The following is a 15,617-nucleotide window of genomic DNA, read 5'->3' as shown; positions in this document are numbered from 1 at the left end:
GCGGCTCGTTAGTCGCGACGACGACGAGGAGCGGACCGTGCGACGTTCGCCGTGCGCCATAGCACAGTGCCACGGCCAATGGTGGTGGTGGTGCGGATATCGGCGACTGCAGCTTGGTCCCCGACTTGCCCCCAGCTGCTTGCTGCCTGTGCCATCGCGTGCTCGCTCGTATCGTTCGGAATCTCGAGCCCCTCCAGGGACGGCGATTAGCACTGCGTAAATAGCCGCTGCGCTTTGGTGGATGGCGTCACGGTGCCGTGGCGGTCAGACGGGGTCGGCGCCGAATACTGTCAGTGGCCATCATTGTTCTACTTCTGTCCAACCGACTGAGAGGAACGCTTGCAGCACGTCACATCTCCTCCCTCTTCGCTCATGGTTGTTATTACTAACGTCTGCGAGCAGCGCTCGTCGCTTACAGTCGTGTCCGATGCACGTTGTTGCATGCCGGCCGAGTGGTCCCCCTATCCCCACCTCGCCAATACCGGACTCCCTCTACTCCGGCCCAAAGCTCCAAACCTTGACGCACATCCCAAACTCGGCCAACGCGTCTATCGTCAGCAATGTCCCAAGGCCTTCAACTCACCAGGCGGCGGGAATGTCGGCACAGCCTGCTCGTCTGGCATGTGTCTCGCGCCCTCAAACTCGCCGAGCGCCCAGTACGTGAGGTATAGGCTCCTGTAGTCCATCTGGACGCACGACGCCATCTTGACCGCCTGCGGGTGGTTGCCCAGCAACACATGCGCCTGGAGCTTGGGGCGGGACGAGGCGAGGCCTGGTACCGGGGCAGGCGTGGGGCCGCGGGGCATGTCGGGGAATTGCTTGCCGTCCATGACGACGACGTTGAATTGCTGGCAAGTGTTAGATGAACCGCTGTGCTGCTTCATCTACCCACCGTGACAATCGCTATGCGGTCGCGATAAGTTGTGAGCCACTTGAGCGGTGTGGCCATGCCAATTACAAACGTGTTGAGTGCAATGAACGCCGCGCGCTCCTCCTCGGGCAGCGTGACCGACTGGTTGAGCACGTCGGTGTAGCGCCGGACAACGAACACGGCCCCAGTCTTGGTCGCGCAGACGAGGTCAGACGACGTGAAGTGGCACCTGGGCGTGTTAGCTCCGCAGGACCAATGTGTAGCTACTCACGCGGTAAACTCATAGTCGACGTCCACTTCCTGGTCGGGCCGAATACGAATAGGATGTCTCGCGATGCCGAGCGCGATCGCCGCGTCGAAGCCAGGCTCGCCGCGCACCGCGCCGACGACGTTGGCGCGGCCGATGAGCGCGGGGACGCCACACCCGTACACCATTTCCTGTTCCTGGCGCTGCCGCTCCTCGTCGGGGATGGCCTTGAAGTCTTCTGCGATGCGCAGCGGGAATGCCACTGCTGCGGCGTCGCGGGCGGGCACTCCAACCTGCGGGAACGAGACCACCTGGAGGCCGGTCGCGCGCGAGTAGACGTGCATCTGGCGGCCGTGGCACACGAAGATGTGGTGGTCGTCGAGCTCAATATACTGTCCATCGGCGTCAGCACCACCAGTGACCTTGACACTCACGTTGACTCTTCCCCTGTCCGCGCCGGTGCGCTTGATGACCTGCATAGGCCTCTCCTCCTCCAAATGCCAGATGTACAGCGCCGGCAAGCCACATGCAGCGAGCACGGCACGCGGCAGCGGCCCGTCTGCGTCGTCGACGTGCAGCCTGAACGCCAGGCAACGCACGGGGGGCGAGAGGATGCGGTAGAACTCCATGTGCCCAGGTGGGAGGGGCACACTCGCGTCGCCCGGCTTGTACTCGCCCGGCGGGGACAGGTCGTTGCCCCAGATGTAGTGCGACTCGGCCGTGTGGGCTATTGGTGACGAGCCGGACGCGGGTAGCGCGCCAGGGCGTGACCGGGCATTGTTGTTGCGCCAGACCTCGAACACCGAGTCGACTGTCGTGGCGTGGCGTCAGTGTCGTAGCCAAAGGGAGGGGGCGGACTCACCACTCGTCGCGGCGGCGACATCGTCATCGTCTGACTCGATCTCTGCGCGGTCGAACACGGCAAACCCGCGCCCCGCTTCAAGGTGGGTCCACGACGCAACGCCATTGATCGAGAACAGTAGCTGCGACGTGCTGCGGTCGATGGCGACGAGACCAAACGCCTCGGTCCGCGACGTGCAAAGCAAGACATTCTCGTCGAGAAGCGACTTGATGCGCCACACGGCGTTGGTGGGTGGCGTCAGCCAGCGTACTCGGGAGCGAGCGCGCTTCCATGAAGATTCGAGCTCGGCGTGGGATTTGCCTGCGGTGTGGTGTGAGCGGGTCGTGGTCGTGGTTGTGGTCGTGTGCAGGGGTGACATGCCACACAGTGGTGGGTACAGTCGCCACCTTGCTCCGAGGCCGACACCGTGGCCCCTTCCTCTTCGCCCCTTCCGTTGCAGTATGGCAACACCACCCGCCCGCCCCCCCCCCCCCCACGCATCTACTCACAAAGATAGCGCCAGTTGACGTGCCGCTTCCGCTCAGCGCCTTGACCCCCCTCGCCCTCCGTCTCGCGCCGCAGCAAGGCATAGGGGTTGAGGCGGGCATTGACCTCGTCCCGGTCGGTCAGCCACGCCGCACCGGCCGTGTACCGCTCGCAACTGGACAGGAGAGCGGGCTCGACGTCGTCGGCGTAGCATGCCGCGCGCCAGAGCGCCACTGCGTGCTTGTCCGCCGCGTCGGCCCACGCGCGGGATACCTGCTCTGCGTGGACGAGGTCGCGCGGGCCGAGGTCCGAGAGCACGTCGACAAAGATGTCGTGTCCTAGGGCTGCGAGCGGGTCTGTCGTGGCCATTAGGTGTGAGTTCGGGTCGCGAGATGGACAGGAAGTGGACAAGGAGGGGGGCGAGAGAGATGCAGGATGTGGATCTGGTGGTCAGCTCGAGCGCGTCATACGACATTCCGACGTAGTCACGTGACATGCCACGTGTCTCCCACGCGTCACCCACGCGAGACTCATATCACCCCTGCACCCCGCAACGCGTGAGAACTGAATTACGGCATGGAGGTGTCTCGGGGTGGTGCAGCATGCATTCTTGCTATAGATCACATCGTGACGGCCACAGACACGGGAAGAGGGGTGCTATTCAAATGACGCGACTGGGGCTGCTGCAGGCGCTGAATTGGCGCCAATTCAGAGTAGCGCGCGCGTCGACGAGACTGCCAGCCAGCTGCCAGGACACGAAAAGTCCAGAACTTCCACTGCTGGTAGGGCGGATGAGAACAAGGACAAGGTACAATGTGGGCAGGGGAGAGAGAGATGCAATGCGGAGAGATACAGCAGAGCATGCAGAGCATGCAGAGTGAGCGAGGAGAGAGCTGTACCCGGAGTGCGCGGTATGCATTGCATGTACGCCGTCCACTGAGCTGACTCGCCGTGGAATGGGAAACACGCCTCGCAGTCGTCGTCTGTCCTCGTTCGTCGTCGCCATCTCGTCGCCATCTTGCTTCGACTTCTCATCGGCACAAGCACTCTCTTGCTCTTCATTCTTCTTTCCCCGGATCAGTTGTGCTTCTTGCCCCCACATCATCATCACGCGCTCTCCGTCATGGACGTCTGATCTCTGTGCCAGTGTCCCACTCGCACAAAGCGCGGCCCTCTTATCACACCCGCCGTCACACCCCTCTCGTCGCCGTTCCGCTCGTTCCCACCCCGCCCAGCAACAACACAAACAAACACCCAGCCATCATCACATCTCCTCTCTCTCACACATCCTCTCCATCACCCTCCTCGGCTCACACACACACCATGCCGTCCCCAACGACGTACGATCAAAAGCAGCACAACCAGTATCACAGACACGCACACCAGTATCACCACAACCAGCTGCACCAGCGCCCATCCCCAGGCCACCACCACCACCAACAGCAGCATCACCACTACACGACAGCAGGCGACCGCTTCCCATTCTCAACGTCCACCGCCGCCACCTTGCCGACAAGCCCACCGCCCGGGCTGTCGTCGTCATCGCTGTCGTCGTCGTCCACGCTCATCTCACTCAGCCAGGACATCACCGCCCTCCTCTCCCTCTCGCTCGAGGCCGGCGTGTCGCTCGTCAACGACCGGGTCCGCGCCGCCCTCGGCCTCGTGGGCATCGGATCCCGCGTCAATGCTCCGCCTCCTCGCCGTGCCCTCGAGAGCGGAAGCGGCCTAGCCGTAGTAGTTGTTGGCGCTGCCGACGGTAAGTCGTAGCCAGCCTTACGGCTATCGCCACCTGACTTGGCGCACTTGTCTGACTTATCGCAGCCACGGGCCAAAGTCTCACGCTTAGACTGGCAAAATCCGGCTACACTGTCTTTCCGTTCGTGCCCGTCGCGACGACGACGGCATCCATGAACGGTCCTATCGCGCCGCCGCTATCTGCCCCGCTGTCGACCCTGCTCCTCGCGTGGTCGGGCGTACAGAAGCGCCTCCAGGCCCGCGATCCGGGTCACACCGGCGCGGTTGTTCCCGTTGTCGTCGACGACTCGGACGACGGTTTCTTTACTTACCCGGCCTCGGCGCCACCCTCGCCACCGAAGCGCGGAGGCCGCTTTGCCCACGCCGGCGAGACGGTGCGCGCATACTGCCGCGACAATGGCCTGGCGCTCGTCGCGATCGTTTGCGCCGCGCCGACTGCAATCCCCGGACGGCCGCCGCGCTCGCCCGACATCCCACACACGCTGGCCGATACCCTCCCCACCGATGTGGCGCCGATCATCGACCTGCCGGCGTCGTCGCTTGTCCGAGCCGACGAAGAGGCCCTCGTGGCGCTCTACCGTGCTCACGTGCTCGACCCCCTCTGTGTAGTTCGCGCGCTCGGTGATCTGCTCGCCCAGCCCCGTGGCGCCGGCAGCCCCCACGGCCGTGTGCTGTTTGTCGAGACGTCGGGCTGTGTCGACGAGCTCGAGCTGCGTGCTCCCAGCTTTGGGGCGCCGGCCGGAGCGCCCCAGCTGATCGCCACAGCGCGTGCGGAAACGGCACGGATTCTGCGCAGCGAGCTGGCGTCGGCGGGCATTGACGTGTGTGAGATTGTCGTCGGTAAGTCGGGCAACGGGCGGCGATGACATGAAGAATGCAGATGCATGACGATGCTAACACACCACACACAGGCCCCATGGCACCGCGCCTGAGCCCCACGACCCACGTCCGCTCTTCGAGTGGCGATAGCGACACGGACAAGGCGCTCGCGTCCGCGACGCACCCCGACTATTCCGACAAGGCCGTCGTGTCGCTCCAGCTCCAGCGGGATGGGCCGATCATGTCGCGCCTGCGGACCGTCGCCCGCGTGTTTGCCGTCGACGATGCGCTCGTGTACTCGTGCGTCCGCCGCGCGATCGAGGACAGATATCCACGCTCGCGCCACCATGCCGGGCTCGTGCCCCTGCTCGCGACGGTCGTCAGTGCCACGCCCGGTGTCGGCGTGGTCACCGTGCTCGGCCGCTGGGTCCTCGGGCGCCTCTTTGCCCCGCGCAAGCGTTCGCGTAGGTAACGAGCGAGCGTGCCCAGCGCAGTACAATCTTGGCAGGGGTTGGCACCCATTACATTGTCCATGCCACCTGCTGCGGATGGATGCGCATAGGGGGGCAGCTGCGACGCAAACGCCTTGCAACCGTGACCCGCGCATTGTCCCGACCACGACCCGCAAACATCCCTCCCCTCTCCCCCTCTTCCCACACACCCCCACTCATCACCACCATCGTTCCGCTTCACGCTGTCACGCACGCCCCACGCCCCACGCCCCTCCCATGTCCCCGCCACGCCCCCCACATCCAGCGCTGGCTGTTGTAATCGAGCGCACCGCTCCGCTCCCCCGTTTGTCAATAGAGGCTCGCTTAGACGGCCGCAGTCGTTGTCGTCGTGTTCATGTCCGCGTTCGCACGCACCGTATTATTTCACTGTATCGTAGTGATGCAAAGGAGTGCATCGTGTGTGAGTCGAGTCGAGAGCGGGGCCACGGCCACAGAGGAGATAAGAAAAGCACACCGTTGTCATGGTTGGACGCGGCACGCGGCACGGTAGATAAGGCAGAGGCAGGGTTGACAACGATGAGGCCGACGACGACAACGTGAGCTGCGGGTGTCAGGTGTCAGGTGTCACAGCAGCGCTGCTAGCTGCACTCGGCAGGTAGCAATGCATATGCCGCAGTCACTCAGTGTCAGTTGGACATCTAGTCTGTCGTCAGTCGCCTGACCTTGGTGGTGGTGGGCAGCAACACACGCCGGCATTGTGTCAGCCGTCGTCTTGTCGGGTCGGTACGTCCGACACGGAGGGAGGCACGGTGACACCTCGTGCCGTTATGATTGACGGGGTGGCCGAGGGCGGGTGGGGGGAGGTGCGGCATGCGGCATGCGGTATGGGCGGCTGCAATGTCTGCAATCAATGGCTGCCGTGGCTGCAGTGTGATGTCGAGCTCGCATGGTAGCTTGGCTCGCATGACCGCTCGTATGCAGGCTGATAAGGCAGAAGATGAACAGACACTGTCGTCTCAGGCGGGGACCGCCGCCGCCGCCGCAAGGTGCCGCGCACGTACCCACACGTGCTCGGCCGCCGCGAGTAGTAGCAGGCAGCGGAAACGCGGGCCGGTGGCGCCGTGGCTGCTGCCTCTGGCCTGGGAGTGTGGCTTTCGGCGGCGGCGGCGGCGGCGTCGGTGGTGGCGGAGGCGGTGAGCGGCGCGGCGCGTCGTCGTGGGTCGCGACGAGGGGGGAGCATCGAGTGTTGATCACCACGACAAGCGAGCGGGGTGACGAGGAGCAGCGTGCAGACCTCGCTGCTGCTGCGCCGGCTCCCGGCCGCCGTCGGCGTTAGAGAGTGACGGCGTGAGGAGCGTGAGCAGCGTTCGCCTGCCTACGACGCATGCGTACATGCATGGGCTCACGCACACCACCCGGCCCTCACGCATGCGGCGTCCCGCTATATGTGGACGAAAGTGGGGGTTGGGTAAGGGTGCGTCTGAACCCAAGTAAGCACTGACGTCGGCGTCTGACCCTGGGCAGGGGGAGAAGGCAGCGGGCCTTCCTGCTGCTCTGTGCCTGCGTCCTTCTCTGAGCCTTGGCGCCGGCTGCGGGCTGTGCGTATTTGCTGCGACGCAGAGCGCAGAGCGAGCACAGAGCATGCTTGGCACTCGAGTAATAGAGTGGGCGCGCTTGGTTGGTGCGTGGGCTGCGCTGCGAGATGGCTGGATGATGAGCGCAATGTAATGAGCACACTTTTGACGGCGCGACATTGTGTAGCATGAACCATGATGCAGACTGGACTGAATGCACCATGTGCCGCCTTGCCTGCAGCCAGCTGGCGCCAGTCCCCGACACCGAGGCGACGTCGTTGGTGCTTGCTCGTCGCGAGTGCTTTTGTCTCGATTAGGCAAGAGCCACCAGCTGTCGGCACGGCACGGGACGAGAGGAGCCAGCTTGCCCAGCTGGCCCCTTGTCCCATTTGGGCTCCGAGGGACATTTTTAACCAACCCCTGGGAGTGGGAGCAGGCAGCAGCAGGCAGCAGCAGGTAGCAGGCAGCAGGCAGGCGGATCCACTCGAGAGATCGGTATGGATCAGGACATGGTTGGTTTGGCATCAGGTATGCGCTAGGAACTTGTGTAGGCACGAGACGAGAGTGAGGTAGGGCCGTAGGGTTAGCAGGCAGGTTTAGCAGGCAAAGCAGGTCGGAGGCGACGAGTGTCAGTTTGGCTGCTGGTGGGTGCACAGTAAGTTGAGTGAGAGATGAGGCCATCGACAAGGAGCCGCAAAGGACGAGGATGCGAGCCGGACCACCCGCGAGTCGCTCCCACCGTGCCCACACCACCCAGCCAGCGCCCACACTCGCACCACCCACCCACCCACCCACCGTCCTGTCCCCCATCACTTCTTACTTCTTCATCATCTATCTCAACTCACATCCTTTCTTCTACTTTGCTGCTCGATCAACTCTAGACGCCCACTCGCACTCTCCATCCCCAAACATCCACCACAATGCTCACCAAGGTCCTTGCCTTTGCCGTCCTCGCGGCCACTGCCCTCGCGCAGTACACGATCAACACCCCCGTGAGTAACGCCGCTGCGTCGCAGTGCGGCTTATCCATCGTCGTCGTCCACCCCGCTGACGTCGTCTAGGCTGCCCTCACCGAGTGCCGTGAGTAGATTAACGACCGCAGGCCCGTGCACCCGCCCCGGATGCTGTTACCGAGTCGCCGACGCTAACACCCCCGCAGAGCCCTCGCTCATCACCTGGGTCGGTGGCCAGGCCCCCTTCATCCTGTAAGTTTGTCTCTTGATGGCGAGCAGCGTCGATCGGGCGCTGTGCGGTGCTGGGGACGCATCCATGCCATCCCCATGCCGCGCCGTGCAAACCGCATGTCCCACGCCGCCCCATATACCCACACTGCCCCGCTGGTCCCCGCTCACACGCACCCCAGCTCGGCCATCCCCGCCGGCCAGACGGGCGCCGCCGCCATCGCCAACATTGCCGAGGGCATCAACGCCAACCAGTTCTCGTGGACCGTCAACCTCCCCGTCAACACGGCGCTTACCCTCAAGCTCGTCGACGCGACTGGTAACACTGCCTACACCTCGCCCCTGACCGTCTTCAAGGGCTCGTCGACCGCCTGCCTCACCGGCGGCGGTTCGAGCGGCGGCGCCTCGAGCGGTGCTCCTGCTGCCTCGTCGTCGGGTGCCCCCGCTGCCTCGTCGTCGGGCGCTCCTGCTGCCTCGTCGTCGGGCGCCCCCGCCGGCACCACCTCGAGCGGCGCTCCCGCCGGCACCAGCGCTGCCCCCGCCGCCTCGTCGGGCGGTGCCTCGGCTTCGGCTGGCGGTGCCACCACCTCGTCCGTCTCGCACGCCGCCTCGGGTTCGGGTGCCGCCTCGGGCTCTACCTCGGCCGCCCCCTCCGCCTCGGCCTCGAAGCCCTCGTCGGCCGCCCGCACCGCCGTCGCCGCCCTCCCCCTCGTCGCCGCCGGTGTCGCCGCCGCCTACTTCCTTTAAAGCGCCGGGAAGTAAAGCCTAGTTATGGCTGGTTGGTGCTCGCTCGAGCTTGCATAGCTACGCAACTGGACATGTCCCCGCCTCGCCCTGCCCCCACCCTCCTTCCATTCACGCTGTCATTTACGACAGGCCAGATCCAACATTAATCGTAAATCTCTCTTTTGCTATACTCTTCGTAACGTGACGTGCAGAGATGTTCGCTGAGAGCGAGCGGGTGTAAGCGGTGCGAGCCGCGCAGCGAGAGGCTGGAGCAGATCTGCGCAGAACAACTGCGCCTTGCTGTGTGTGCTGATGATCATGCTGACATCGTCGCGCCCACTGACGCTCGCATGCTTGCGTGTCGTGTGTGTTCGTCCTTTCATTGATGCAGATCAAATCGGCTTTCTCATGCCCGCCCCCGCCTCCAACAAATGTCTCCACATTACAAGTGACGTCGTTGGACGGCTCCCCGTGAGAAAAACACCACCAACCCAGCACTTATGCCCGACAAGCTTATCGGCGAGTGCGCCGGAGCAGGCAAGCGAAGACCAGCCAGCCTCACACCTAGACGTCGCACACTGCACCCAATCCATGTCACATTTTTTCCCCCAGGTGTGCACTCTGTGCACTCCAAAGCACATGGATGAATGTTCCTATGTCCTGAACATTACACTGCGGCACCGCTTTTGCGTCAAAGGAGCTTTGGCTCGGTTGGGTTGCCGTGCCGCGTGCCGTGTGCCTCGCGGTGTCGCTGCTGCGGTTGCCAGCCTTGCCTGCTGCTCCCCCCCCGGTCGCCTCTGACATGTTCCATGGAATGTGGCATGTGGCATCAGACGAGAGCAAGAAGTGCTGCCATCACTTTTTTCCCCTGTCGTCATCGATCACTTTGCTCCTCGTGCCACCTTGGAAGGCGGTCCGGATTAGCCGTATTATGTAAGAGGGAGGTGACACGTGGTTAAAGGGAGGGAGTGAACACATTCGCCACGTGCGCTTTGTTTTGGTGGAGGTGGCCATCAGTGCGGCGTCGCGGAGGAAGGAAGGTTCAGTCCAGTCATTTACGCGTCATCTCATCATCGACAACGACAACAACAGTACCGACAGCGACGACGACCACGGCGATAGCGATACCCCCACACCCGCGCACACCATGGCCGCCGTCCTCGCCGAAGACGTCGTCTTCTTCGACACGGCGTCACTCAACGAAGACACGATCGAGCGGCTGACCATCTCGGCAAAGGTATGCCAGCGCGCCCCTCGCCCCTTCTTCCCAGCTGACACCAGTAGCAACTCGGCGCGCGGGTCACGGACGACGCGTCGGACGCGACAATAACCCTCGCGAACCCGCGCTCGCCAAACTATAACCCCGACGCCGAGCACACAGGCTACCACTGGCTCGCGGCCTGCCGCTACGCTGGCGCGCGCGCCGACCCGGCCGCGCTAGACCCGCTGCTCTTCGTCAACCCGGAGCGCGCGACCGCCAACGCGCCGCTGCTGGCATATGTGAGCCTGAACCTCCAGCGCACGGCGCGCGAGGACGCGCCGAGCGCCCGCGCGGCCGTGGAGGAGCAGCTCGCGCGGCACGGCGCGCTCCTCGTGCCGCACTTCTCGACGGCGGAGCTCGTCATCGTCGACCGCAAGACCGACTTCTTCAAAAAGGTCGACGCGGCAAAGAAGAAGCACGGGCGCGATTGGCAGCGCTTGGGCGAGCGCTTCTGGGTCGAGAGCTGCGTGGCTGCGCGCGAAGTCATGTGGGCCACCGCGCACGAGGTCGAGGAGGACGAGGTGGCTGCAAAGGAGGAGGCCGAGCGGCAAGAGGAGGAGAAGAGGCGGCAGCGTGAGGACAGTTTTGTCGAGGACGACGCAGCGCAGTATAAGCGTGGTCCTGGGCGTCCAGTTGGCAAGTAAGTGGGCTGTGTGAGGAGGGCGCACCGAACGAGCTGAGCTGATGCCCACGCCCACCCAGACCCCGAAACGACTACACGCCGCAAGAGGACGACTTTCTCTGCCGCTGGCTTGCTGCCTTCCGGCCAGACGGCGGATGGATGTCGCGTAAAACGTACGACGCGATGGCGGCGTCGGCCGACACGTTCCCGCTCGCGGCGCGCCACCCGCCCCAGTCGTGGCGGGAGCGGTTCAAGAAGAACGAGCAGCCGTTCCGGAAGCGCGTGGAGCGGTTCAAGCGCGCGCGCATCGACGAGCGGCTCGAGGACGACGAGGATCGGCGCGTGCGGCGCGAGCGGCCAGAGTCGACCAAGGCTGCGCTCGTTGTCGACGCCGATGGGCTCGAGGTGTGGAAGACGAAGAAAGCGCCGGCGATTGGGCGCTCGGCGAGGGTCGTGGCTGCTGTCCCGGGAAAGGTGGTCGTCGTGCCCAACAAGCCGAGGCCAGAGGGGAGCAGGTCGGCGGTGCGCGAGAAGAGCGCGGAGGGTGCGGGCACCGCCCGCGAGAAGAGCACGGAGCGCACTTCCGAGTCGAGCGCGGCGAAGAAGCCTGCACCACCGGCCTCGGCCACCGACGCGGACGCGGACGCCGCCCCCGCTACCAAAAAGGACAAGGGCAAGGGCGTGGACCGGTCACCAGCCGAACCCGCCCCTGCTGCCCCAACGCGCAGCGAGGAGGCCGCCGACAGGCTGCGGCGCATCAACTGGGCGGTGACTCCTGCGCACGACAAGGAGACAGAGGACGATGGCACGGCGTTCTTCGCCTTACTTGCCAGCACCAAGGAGGACAAGGCGGGCAAGAGTGCAGCGGTTGCGAAGCCTTCACCGGCCAAGTCTAACGGCGCCGCGGCGGCGACACCGGGCAAGCCAGCTCCAGTCGAGGCGGAGCCGTCCAAGTTGGCGCAAGTCACAGCTGCGCGGCACGACTTTGACGAGACCATGGCCAGTGCGATCATTGGCGGTGACGAGTCGCAACCTGCAGACGCGCCGTCCCCGGCTCCTGCGGCACCAGCCCCGACGCAGCCAGTATCCACCCAGGCGGAACCCTCGTCGACAACCGCACCGCACGCTACCCAGCCCGTCCCTCCTGGCCAGCAGCGCCGCTCCTCCCCACGCTCGTCCTCACCGCCTCATGGCACATCACAAGACGACGAGAGCCAGGACTCGATCCAGAAGGCCATTGCGGCCGAGTACGCCAAGCGCAAGGCCGAGGTCGTGGCGCGCAAGTCGTTAACTGCGAGCGAGGCCAAGCCAGTGGTCGCCTCCCCTGCCGAGCCAAAGAGCGAAGCGCCGTCCACACCGCCGCGAACCAAGCGCTTGCGGGTGACCGAGCCCCTCTCACCGGCTCGCAGCACGCTTCAAACCTCGCCAAGCATCCATGTCATCGTGTCTCCTGGACGCCGGCGCAGTGTGCCCACGGCTGATGGCACGGGGCGCGTTAGAATTCCAGTCACGCTCGACCTGGACATTGACGTGCGCACGACGACGACGATGGCCGACGCGATGCCGAGCAGCTCCAAGCGGCTGTTAGATGCAACGACGCAGGAGAGTACCCAGGAGAGTGACGCGCCCGTGAAGAAGCGCCGCCACCGCACGCAGACCGAGTCGCAGGTGGAGCGACAGCGCGCCGGCGCCAAGATTGTCACCAACATGCGCGACGTGTACAAGGAGAAGATTGCGACATATGCCACCCAGTACGGCAAAACGGCGAGAGAGCTCTACACCATTGTCAATGCGCTCCCGCGCAAGGGCGGGGACCGCGGCGGTGCCATGTTCTGGGTCGATGTGGAGGCGGGGCTGAGAGACATGTTTGGGCACTGAACGGCGGCGTGGATGTGAAGAAGTTGTACAAGAGCGCATAGTCCATGTTCAAAGATAGCATCATCGTAGGTGAATGGAGTCAGTCACTAACGTCTTCAAGGTCCACGCCACCCCGCGCACCTCGCTCCGCTGGGTGCACTCTCGCTCAGTGTGACAAAATGCATGAAACTTGACTACTACCCAGATCACCGCACACCCGCCGCGCCCGCCTACTGGCCGTTGGCGCCGCCCTCGTACGCGGCCGTGTGGATGGCGACGGCGCGGCCCGAGGGGTCGGACGAGACACCCCACTCCTGCTTGGGGACCCAGCGGACGGCCGTCTCGGCAGCGGCCTGGGATGGGAACTGCTGGTCAAAGATCTCGCGGATCCAGTAGGCCTCCTTTGTGTCTGGGGTCTGGTAGGGGAAGCGCTCGGCGCGCTTGGCAAACTGCTCGTCGGAAATGCTGGCGGCCGAGTATTCCTTCATGCCGTCGATCCACGAGTAGCCGACGCCGTCCGAGAACTGCTCCTTCTGGCGCCAGAGGATCGAGTCGGGGAGGTAGGGCTTTCCGTCGGGGGCAATGTCGAACGCCTTGCGGATAATGTACTTCTCCATCTTGGGCCTGCCGTCCTCGTCGACCTGCTGGCTCGAGCCCTTGGAGAACATCTTGTACTTTGCGTCAATGTTCATGCAGACGTCGAGGAACTTCTTGTCGAGGAAGGGCACGCGGGCCTCGAGACCCCACGCCATGGTCGACTTGTTGGCGCGCAGGCAGTCGGCAGTGTTGAGGTTCTTGACGCGCTTGATGAGCTCGCGGTGGAAGTCCTCGGCGTTGGGCGCGGCGTGGAAGTAGAGGTAGCCGCCGAAAATCTCGTCGGATCCCTCACCCGACAGCACCATCTTGACGCCCATGGCCTTGATCTTGCGCGAGAGGAGGTACATGGGGGTCGAGGCACGAACAGTCGTGACGTCAAACGTCTCGAGGTGGTAGATGACCTCGGGGATGGCGTCGAGGCCCTCCTGGACGGTAAAGTGGTACTCGTGGTGGATGGTGCCGAGCGAGTCGGCGGCCTTGCGCGCGGCAATGAGGTCGGGGGCGCCCTCGAGACCGATGGCGAACGAGTGGAGCTGGGGCCACGAGGCAAGCGGGGCCTCCTCGCCGACAGCCTCGCCGCGCTCGCGGGCAAGACGGTGCTCCTTCCTCAGGCGCTCCTGCTCGGCAGCGAGCTTGTCCGTCTCGCGCGCGGCAATAGCGGCAATAAGCGACGAGTCGAGACCGCCCGAGAGCAGCACACCGTAAGGAACCTCGGACATCAAACGCTTGCGCACGGCGTCCTCGAGCGTCGTGCGGATGAGCGTGTAGTCGACGGGGTTGTGGGGGATGGGCTCGACGTCCGTGTTCCACCACGAGGGGTTGAAGTAGCGCTCAACCTTGCCCGTGTTCGAGTCGTAGAAGTGACCCGGGGGGAACGTCTTGACAACGTCGCAGTCGTCCTGGATGCACTTGAGCTCCGAGGCAAAGTAGAGCGTCTCGGGGGCGGCAGTGTTCCAGCCCCAGTAGAGCGTGGTGACACCGATGGGGTCGCGCGCGGCGATCAGGCGCGAGGGGGTCGTCGACTGGTCGACGAGGACGAACGAGAAGAAGCCGTCGAGGAGGTTGCACACGCCGGTACCGTGCTCCTTGTACTGAGGCGTTGGTCAGCAAGTGTCCACGAAGTGTTCACGCGGAGCGTGGACACGGCGCTAGCACGAGTAGAGCCGGGTCGAGCGAGAGATCGACCGCCACAACAAAGCACCTCGGTGCCTTGGTGACAGCCACACGGCAAAACGCGGCAGCGCGGCGCCGCGGCGTCAATCGCCCCGAAGAGCTCGAGCCGGCAGCGGTGGCTCGCGTGAAATTAATTCCAGCGCGAGTCGCTCGAGTAGGTCAAAGGACTCTGGTGATCGTTCCTCCGCCTGAACAAGTCGGGCCGACAAGGCCAGTGGAGGCAGCCGAGCACTGCCCACCAACTGGGAGAACCCCGTCGAACGCCACGTCCCCGCCCACATCACACCGCTTGCTCCCCCCTCTCGTTCGCTCGCCCGGTACCCAACGCTCGGCACCCGCCCGCCCGCTCGCTCCTCTCGCGTGCGTACTTACCAAGTGCATGATGACCTCGCAGTCCGAGTGCGTCTTGAACTTGGCGGGGTTCTTGAGGCTCTTGCGGAGCGCAATGTGGTTGTAGATCTCGCCGTTGACAGCGAGGACAATCTGCTCGTCCTCGGTGACGAGGGGCTGGGCGCCGGAGTCTATGGGGGGTTAGCGACGGCCACTGGTACCGTGCTGCGGCTGCGCGGGGGACGAGTCGGAGGTCCGAGGGCTGGCTGGCTTGCGCGGACGATGGCTGGTCCGGCCTCCGGATGGAAGCTGCCGCTCCAGTCCAGCCCGCCAGCGCGATAAGCCGCTGCGTGCGATGCCATCGCCGCGCCGCGCCGCGCCGCGCCTCTCCGACTCGTCCGAGCCACTGCGCTCGCCGCGGCACTCGGCACTCGGCCTGCCTGCGGCCTCGTGCCTCGCCTCGCTCTACTCACCAACACCGACAATAGCCAGACGCTCGTGCACCAAGACCGAGTCCTTGGCCGTGTACGTGCCCGACCAGTCGGGGCCGCGATGCCTCTGCTTCTTGGAGCATGCGATCGCGCGGGGGCGGTAGGCGGCGAGGTCGCCCTGGCGGTTGTAGCAGCAGAAGATGCCGCACATGTTGTTTTGCTGGGGGTTGTTGTTGTTGTCAAAGGTGCGATAGACGCTCTTATACCGACTTTTTTCGAGTCGTCGTCGAGCATCTCGCTTGGCACCTGCATAGACGGCGTTTCTCGACGCATCGGGCCGGATGGCAGACAGTCGAGTCATAATCTCGAGCTGTCAATTAGATTCCGTTAATGG

General features: G+C 64.4%; 5 protein-coding genes across 5 annotated transcripts; 3 read left to right on the top strand and 2 right to left on the bottom strand.

Annotated features, from left to right (window-relative positions):
- Window positions 1-336: 336 nt before the first annotated feature.
- Window positions 337-3,009, bottom strand: LOC62_03G005179 (uncharacterized protein). The gene is made up of 6 exons (XM_062771704.1): window positions 2,469-3,009; window positions 1,981-2,280; window positions 1,143-1,929; window positions 893-1,100; window positions 584-848; window positions 337-548 (listed from the first exon to the last, which is right to left on the bottom strand). Exons 1-6 carry the CDS (start codon window positions 2,812-2,814, stop codon window positions 493-495), a joined length of 1,962 nt encoding a protein of 653 aa, XP_062627688.1. The 5' UTR covers window positions 2,815-3,009; the 3' UTR covers window positions 337-492.
- Window positions 3,010-3,071: 62 nt separating this feature from the next.
- On the top strand, window positions 3,072-5,932 carry LOC62_03G005178 (uncharacterized protein). Its single transcript, XM_062771703.1, has 3 exons — window positions 3,072-4,201; window positions 4,267-5,040; window positions 5,112-5,932. Exons 1-3 carry the CDS (start codon window positions 3,769-3,771, stop codon window positions 5,489-5,491), a joined length of 1,587 nt encoding a protein of 528 aa, XP_062627687.1. The 5' UTR covers window positions 3,072-3,768; the 3' UTR covers window positions 5,492-5,932.
- A 1,919-nt stretch (window positions 5,933-7,851) lies between these two features.
- On the top strand, window positions 7,852-9,179 carry LOC62_03G005177 (uncharacterized protein). The gene is made up of 4 exons (XM_062771702.1): window positions 7,852-8,037; window positions 8,107-8,125; window positions 8,205-8,250; window positions 8,409-9,179. Exons 1-4 carry the CDS (start codon window positions 7,966-7,968, stop codon window positions 8,971-8,973), a joined length of 702 nt encoding a protein of 233 aa, XP_062627686.1. The 5' UTR covers window positions 7,852-7,965; the 3' UTR covers window positions 8,974-9,179.
- Window positions 9,180-10,035: 856 nt separating this feature from the next.
- LOC62_03G005176 (uncharacterized protein) lies at window positions 10,036-12,771 on the top strand. Its single transcript, XM_062771701.1, has 3 exons — window positions 10,036-10,189; window positions 10,237-10,853; window positions 10,916-12,771. The coding sequence occupies exons 1-3, from the start codon at window positions 10,100-10,102 to the stop codon at window positions 12,711-12,713; spliced, it is 2,505 nt and encodes an 834-aa protein (XP_062627685.1). The 5' UTR covers window positions 10,036-10,099; the 3' UTR covers window positions 12,714-12,771.
- Window positions 12,772-12,857: 86 nt separating this feature from the next.
- On the bottom strand, window positions 12,858-15,471 carry asn1 (putative asparagine synthetase [glutamine-hydrolyzing]). Its single transcript, XM_062771700.1, has 3 exons — window positions 15,266-15,471; window positions 14,835-14,983; window positions 12,858-14,380 (listed from the first exon to the last, which is right to left on the bottom strand). Exons 1-3 carry the CDS (start codon window positions 15,432-15,434, stop codon window positions 12,923-12,925), a joined length of 1,776 nt encoding a protein of 591 aa, XP_062627684.1. The 5' UTR covers window positions 15,435-15,471; the 3' UTR covers window positions 12,858-12,922.
- Between the last annotated feature and the right edge of the window lie 146 nt (window positions 15,472-15,617).

Source organism: Vanrija pseudolonga, chromosome 3, assembly GCF_020906515.1.
Source record: "Vanrija pseudolonga chromosome 3, complete sequence".
Lineage (NCBI taxonomy): Eukaryota > Fungi > Basidiomycota > Tremellomycetes > Trichosporonales > Trichosporonaceae > Vanrija > Vanrija pseudolonga.
The sequence above is the reverse complement of the archived record's forward strand: the minus strand, read 5'-3'. Positions and strand labels throughout refer to the sequence as shown.

Excerpts from the sequence above, each read along its gene's own strand:
- LOC62_03G005179 (XM_062771704.1), bottom strand. The coding sequence starts at position 2,814 with ATGGCCACGACAGACCCGCTCGCAGCCCTAGGACACGACATCTTTGTC. Across the intron at positions 1,930-1,980 it reads TGTCGCCGCCGCGACGAGTG|TCGACTCGGTGTTCGAGGTC; the intron begins GTGAGTCCGCCC and ends ACGCCACGACAG. Across the intron at positions 549-583 it reads GCCGACATTCCCGCCGCCTG|ACGCGTTGGCCGAGTTTGGG; the intron begins GTGAGTTGAAGG and ends TGCTGACGATAG.
- LOC62_03G005176 (XM_062771701.1), top strand. The coding sequence starts at position 10,100 with ATGGCCGCCGTCCTCGCCGAAGACGTCGTCTTCTTCGACACGGCGTCA. Across the intron at positions 10,190-10,236 it reads GGCTGACCATCTCGGCAAAG|CAACTCGGCGCGCGGGTCAC; the intron begins GTATGCCAGCGC and ends TGACACCAGTAG. Across the intron at positions 10,854-10,915 it reads CCTGGGCGTCCAGTTGGCAA|ACCCCGAAACGACTACACGC; the intron begins GTAAGTGGGCTG and ends ACGCCCACCCAG.
- asn1 (XM_062771700.1), bottom strand. The coding sequence starts at position 15,434 with ATGTGCGGCATCTTCTGCTGCTACAACCGCCAGGGCGACCTCGCCGCC. Across the intron at positions 14,984-15,265 it reads TCTGGCTATTGTCGGTGTTG|ACTCCGGCGCCCAGCCCCTC; the intron begins GTGAGTAGAGCG and ends AACCCCCCATAG. Across the intron at positions 14,381-14,834 it reads GCGAGGTCATCATGCACTTG|TACAAGGAGCACGGTACCGG; the intron begins GTAAGTACGCAC and ends CCAACGCCTCAG.
- LOC62_03G005177 (XM_062771702.1), top strand. The coding sequence starts at position 7,966 with ATGCTCACCAAGGTCCTTGCCTTTGCCGTCCTCGCGGCCACTGCCCTC. Across the intron at positions 8,251-8,408 it reads GGCCAGGCCCCCTTCATCCT|CTCGGCCATCCCCGCCGGCC; the intron begins GTAAGTTTGTCT and ends CACGCACCCCAG.
- LOC62_03G005178 (XM_062771703.1), top strand. The coding sequence starts at position 3,769 with ATGCCGTCCCCAACGACGTACGATCAAAAGCAGCACAACCAGTATCAC. Across the intron at positions 4,202-4,266 it reads AGTTGTTGGCGCTGCCGACG|CCACGGGCCAAAGTCTCACG; the intron begins GTAAGTCGTAGC and ends GACTTATCGCAG. Across the intron at positions 5,041-5,111 it reads CGTGTGTGAGATTGTCGTCG|GCCCCATGGCACCGCGCCTG; the intron begins GTAAGTCGGGCA and ends CACCACACACAG.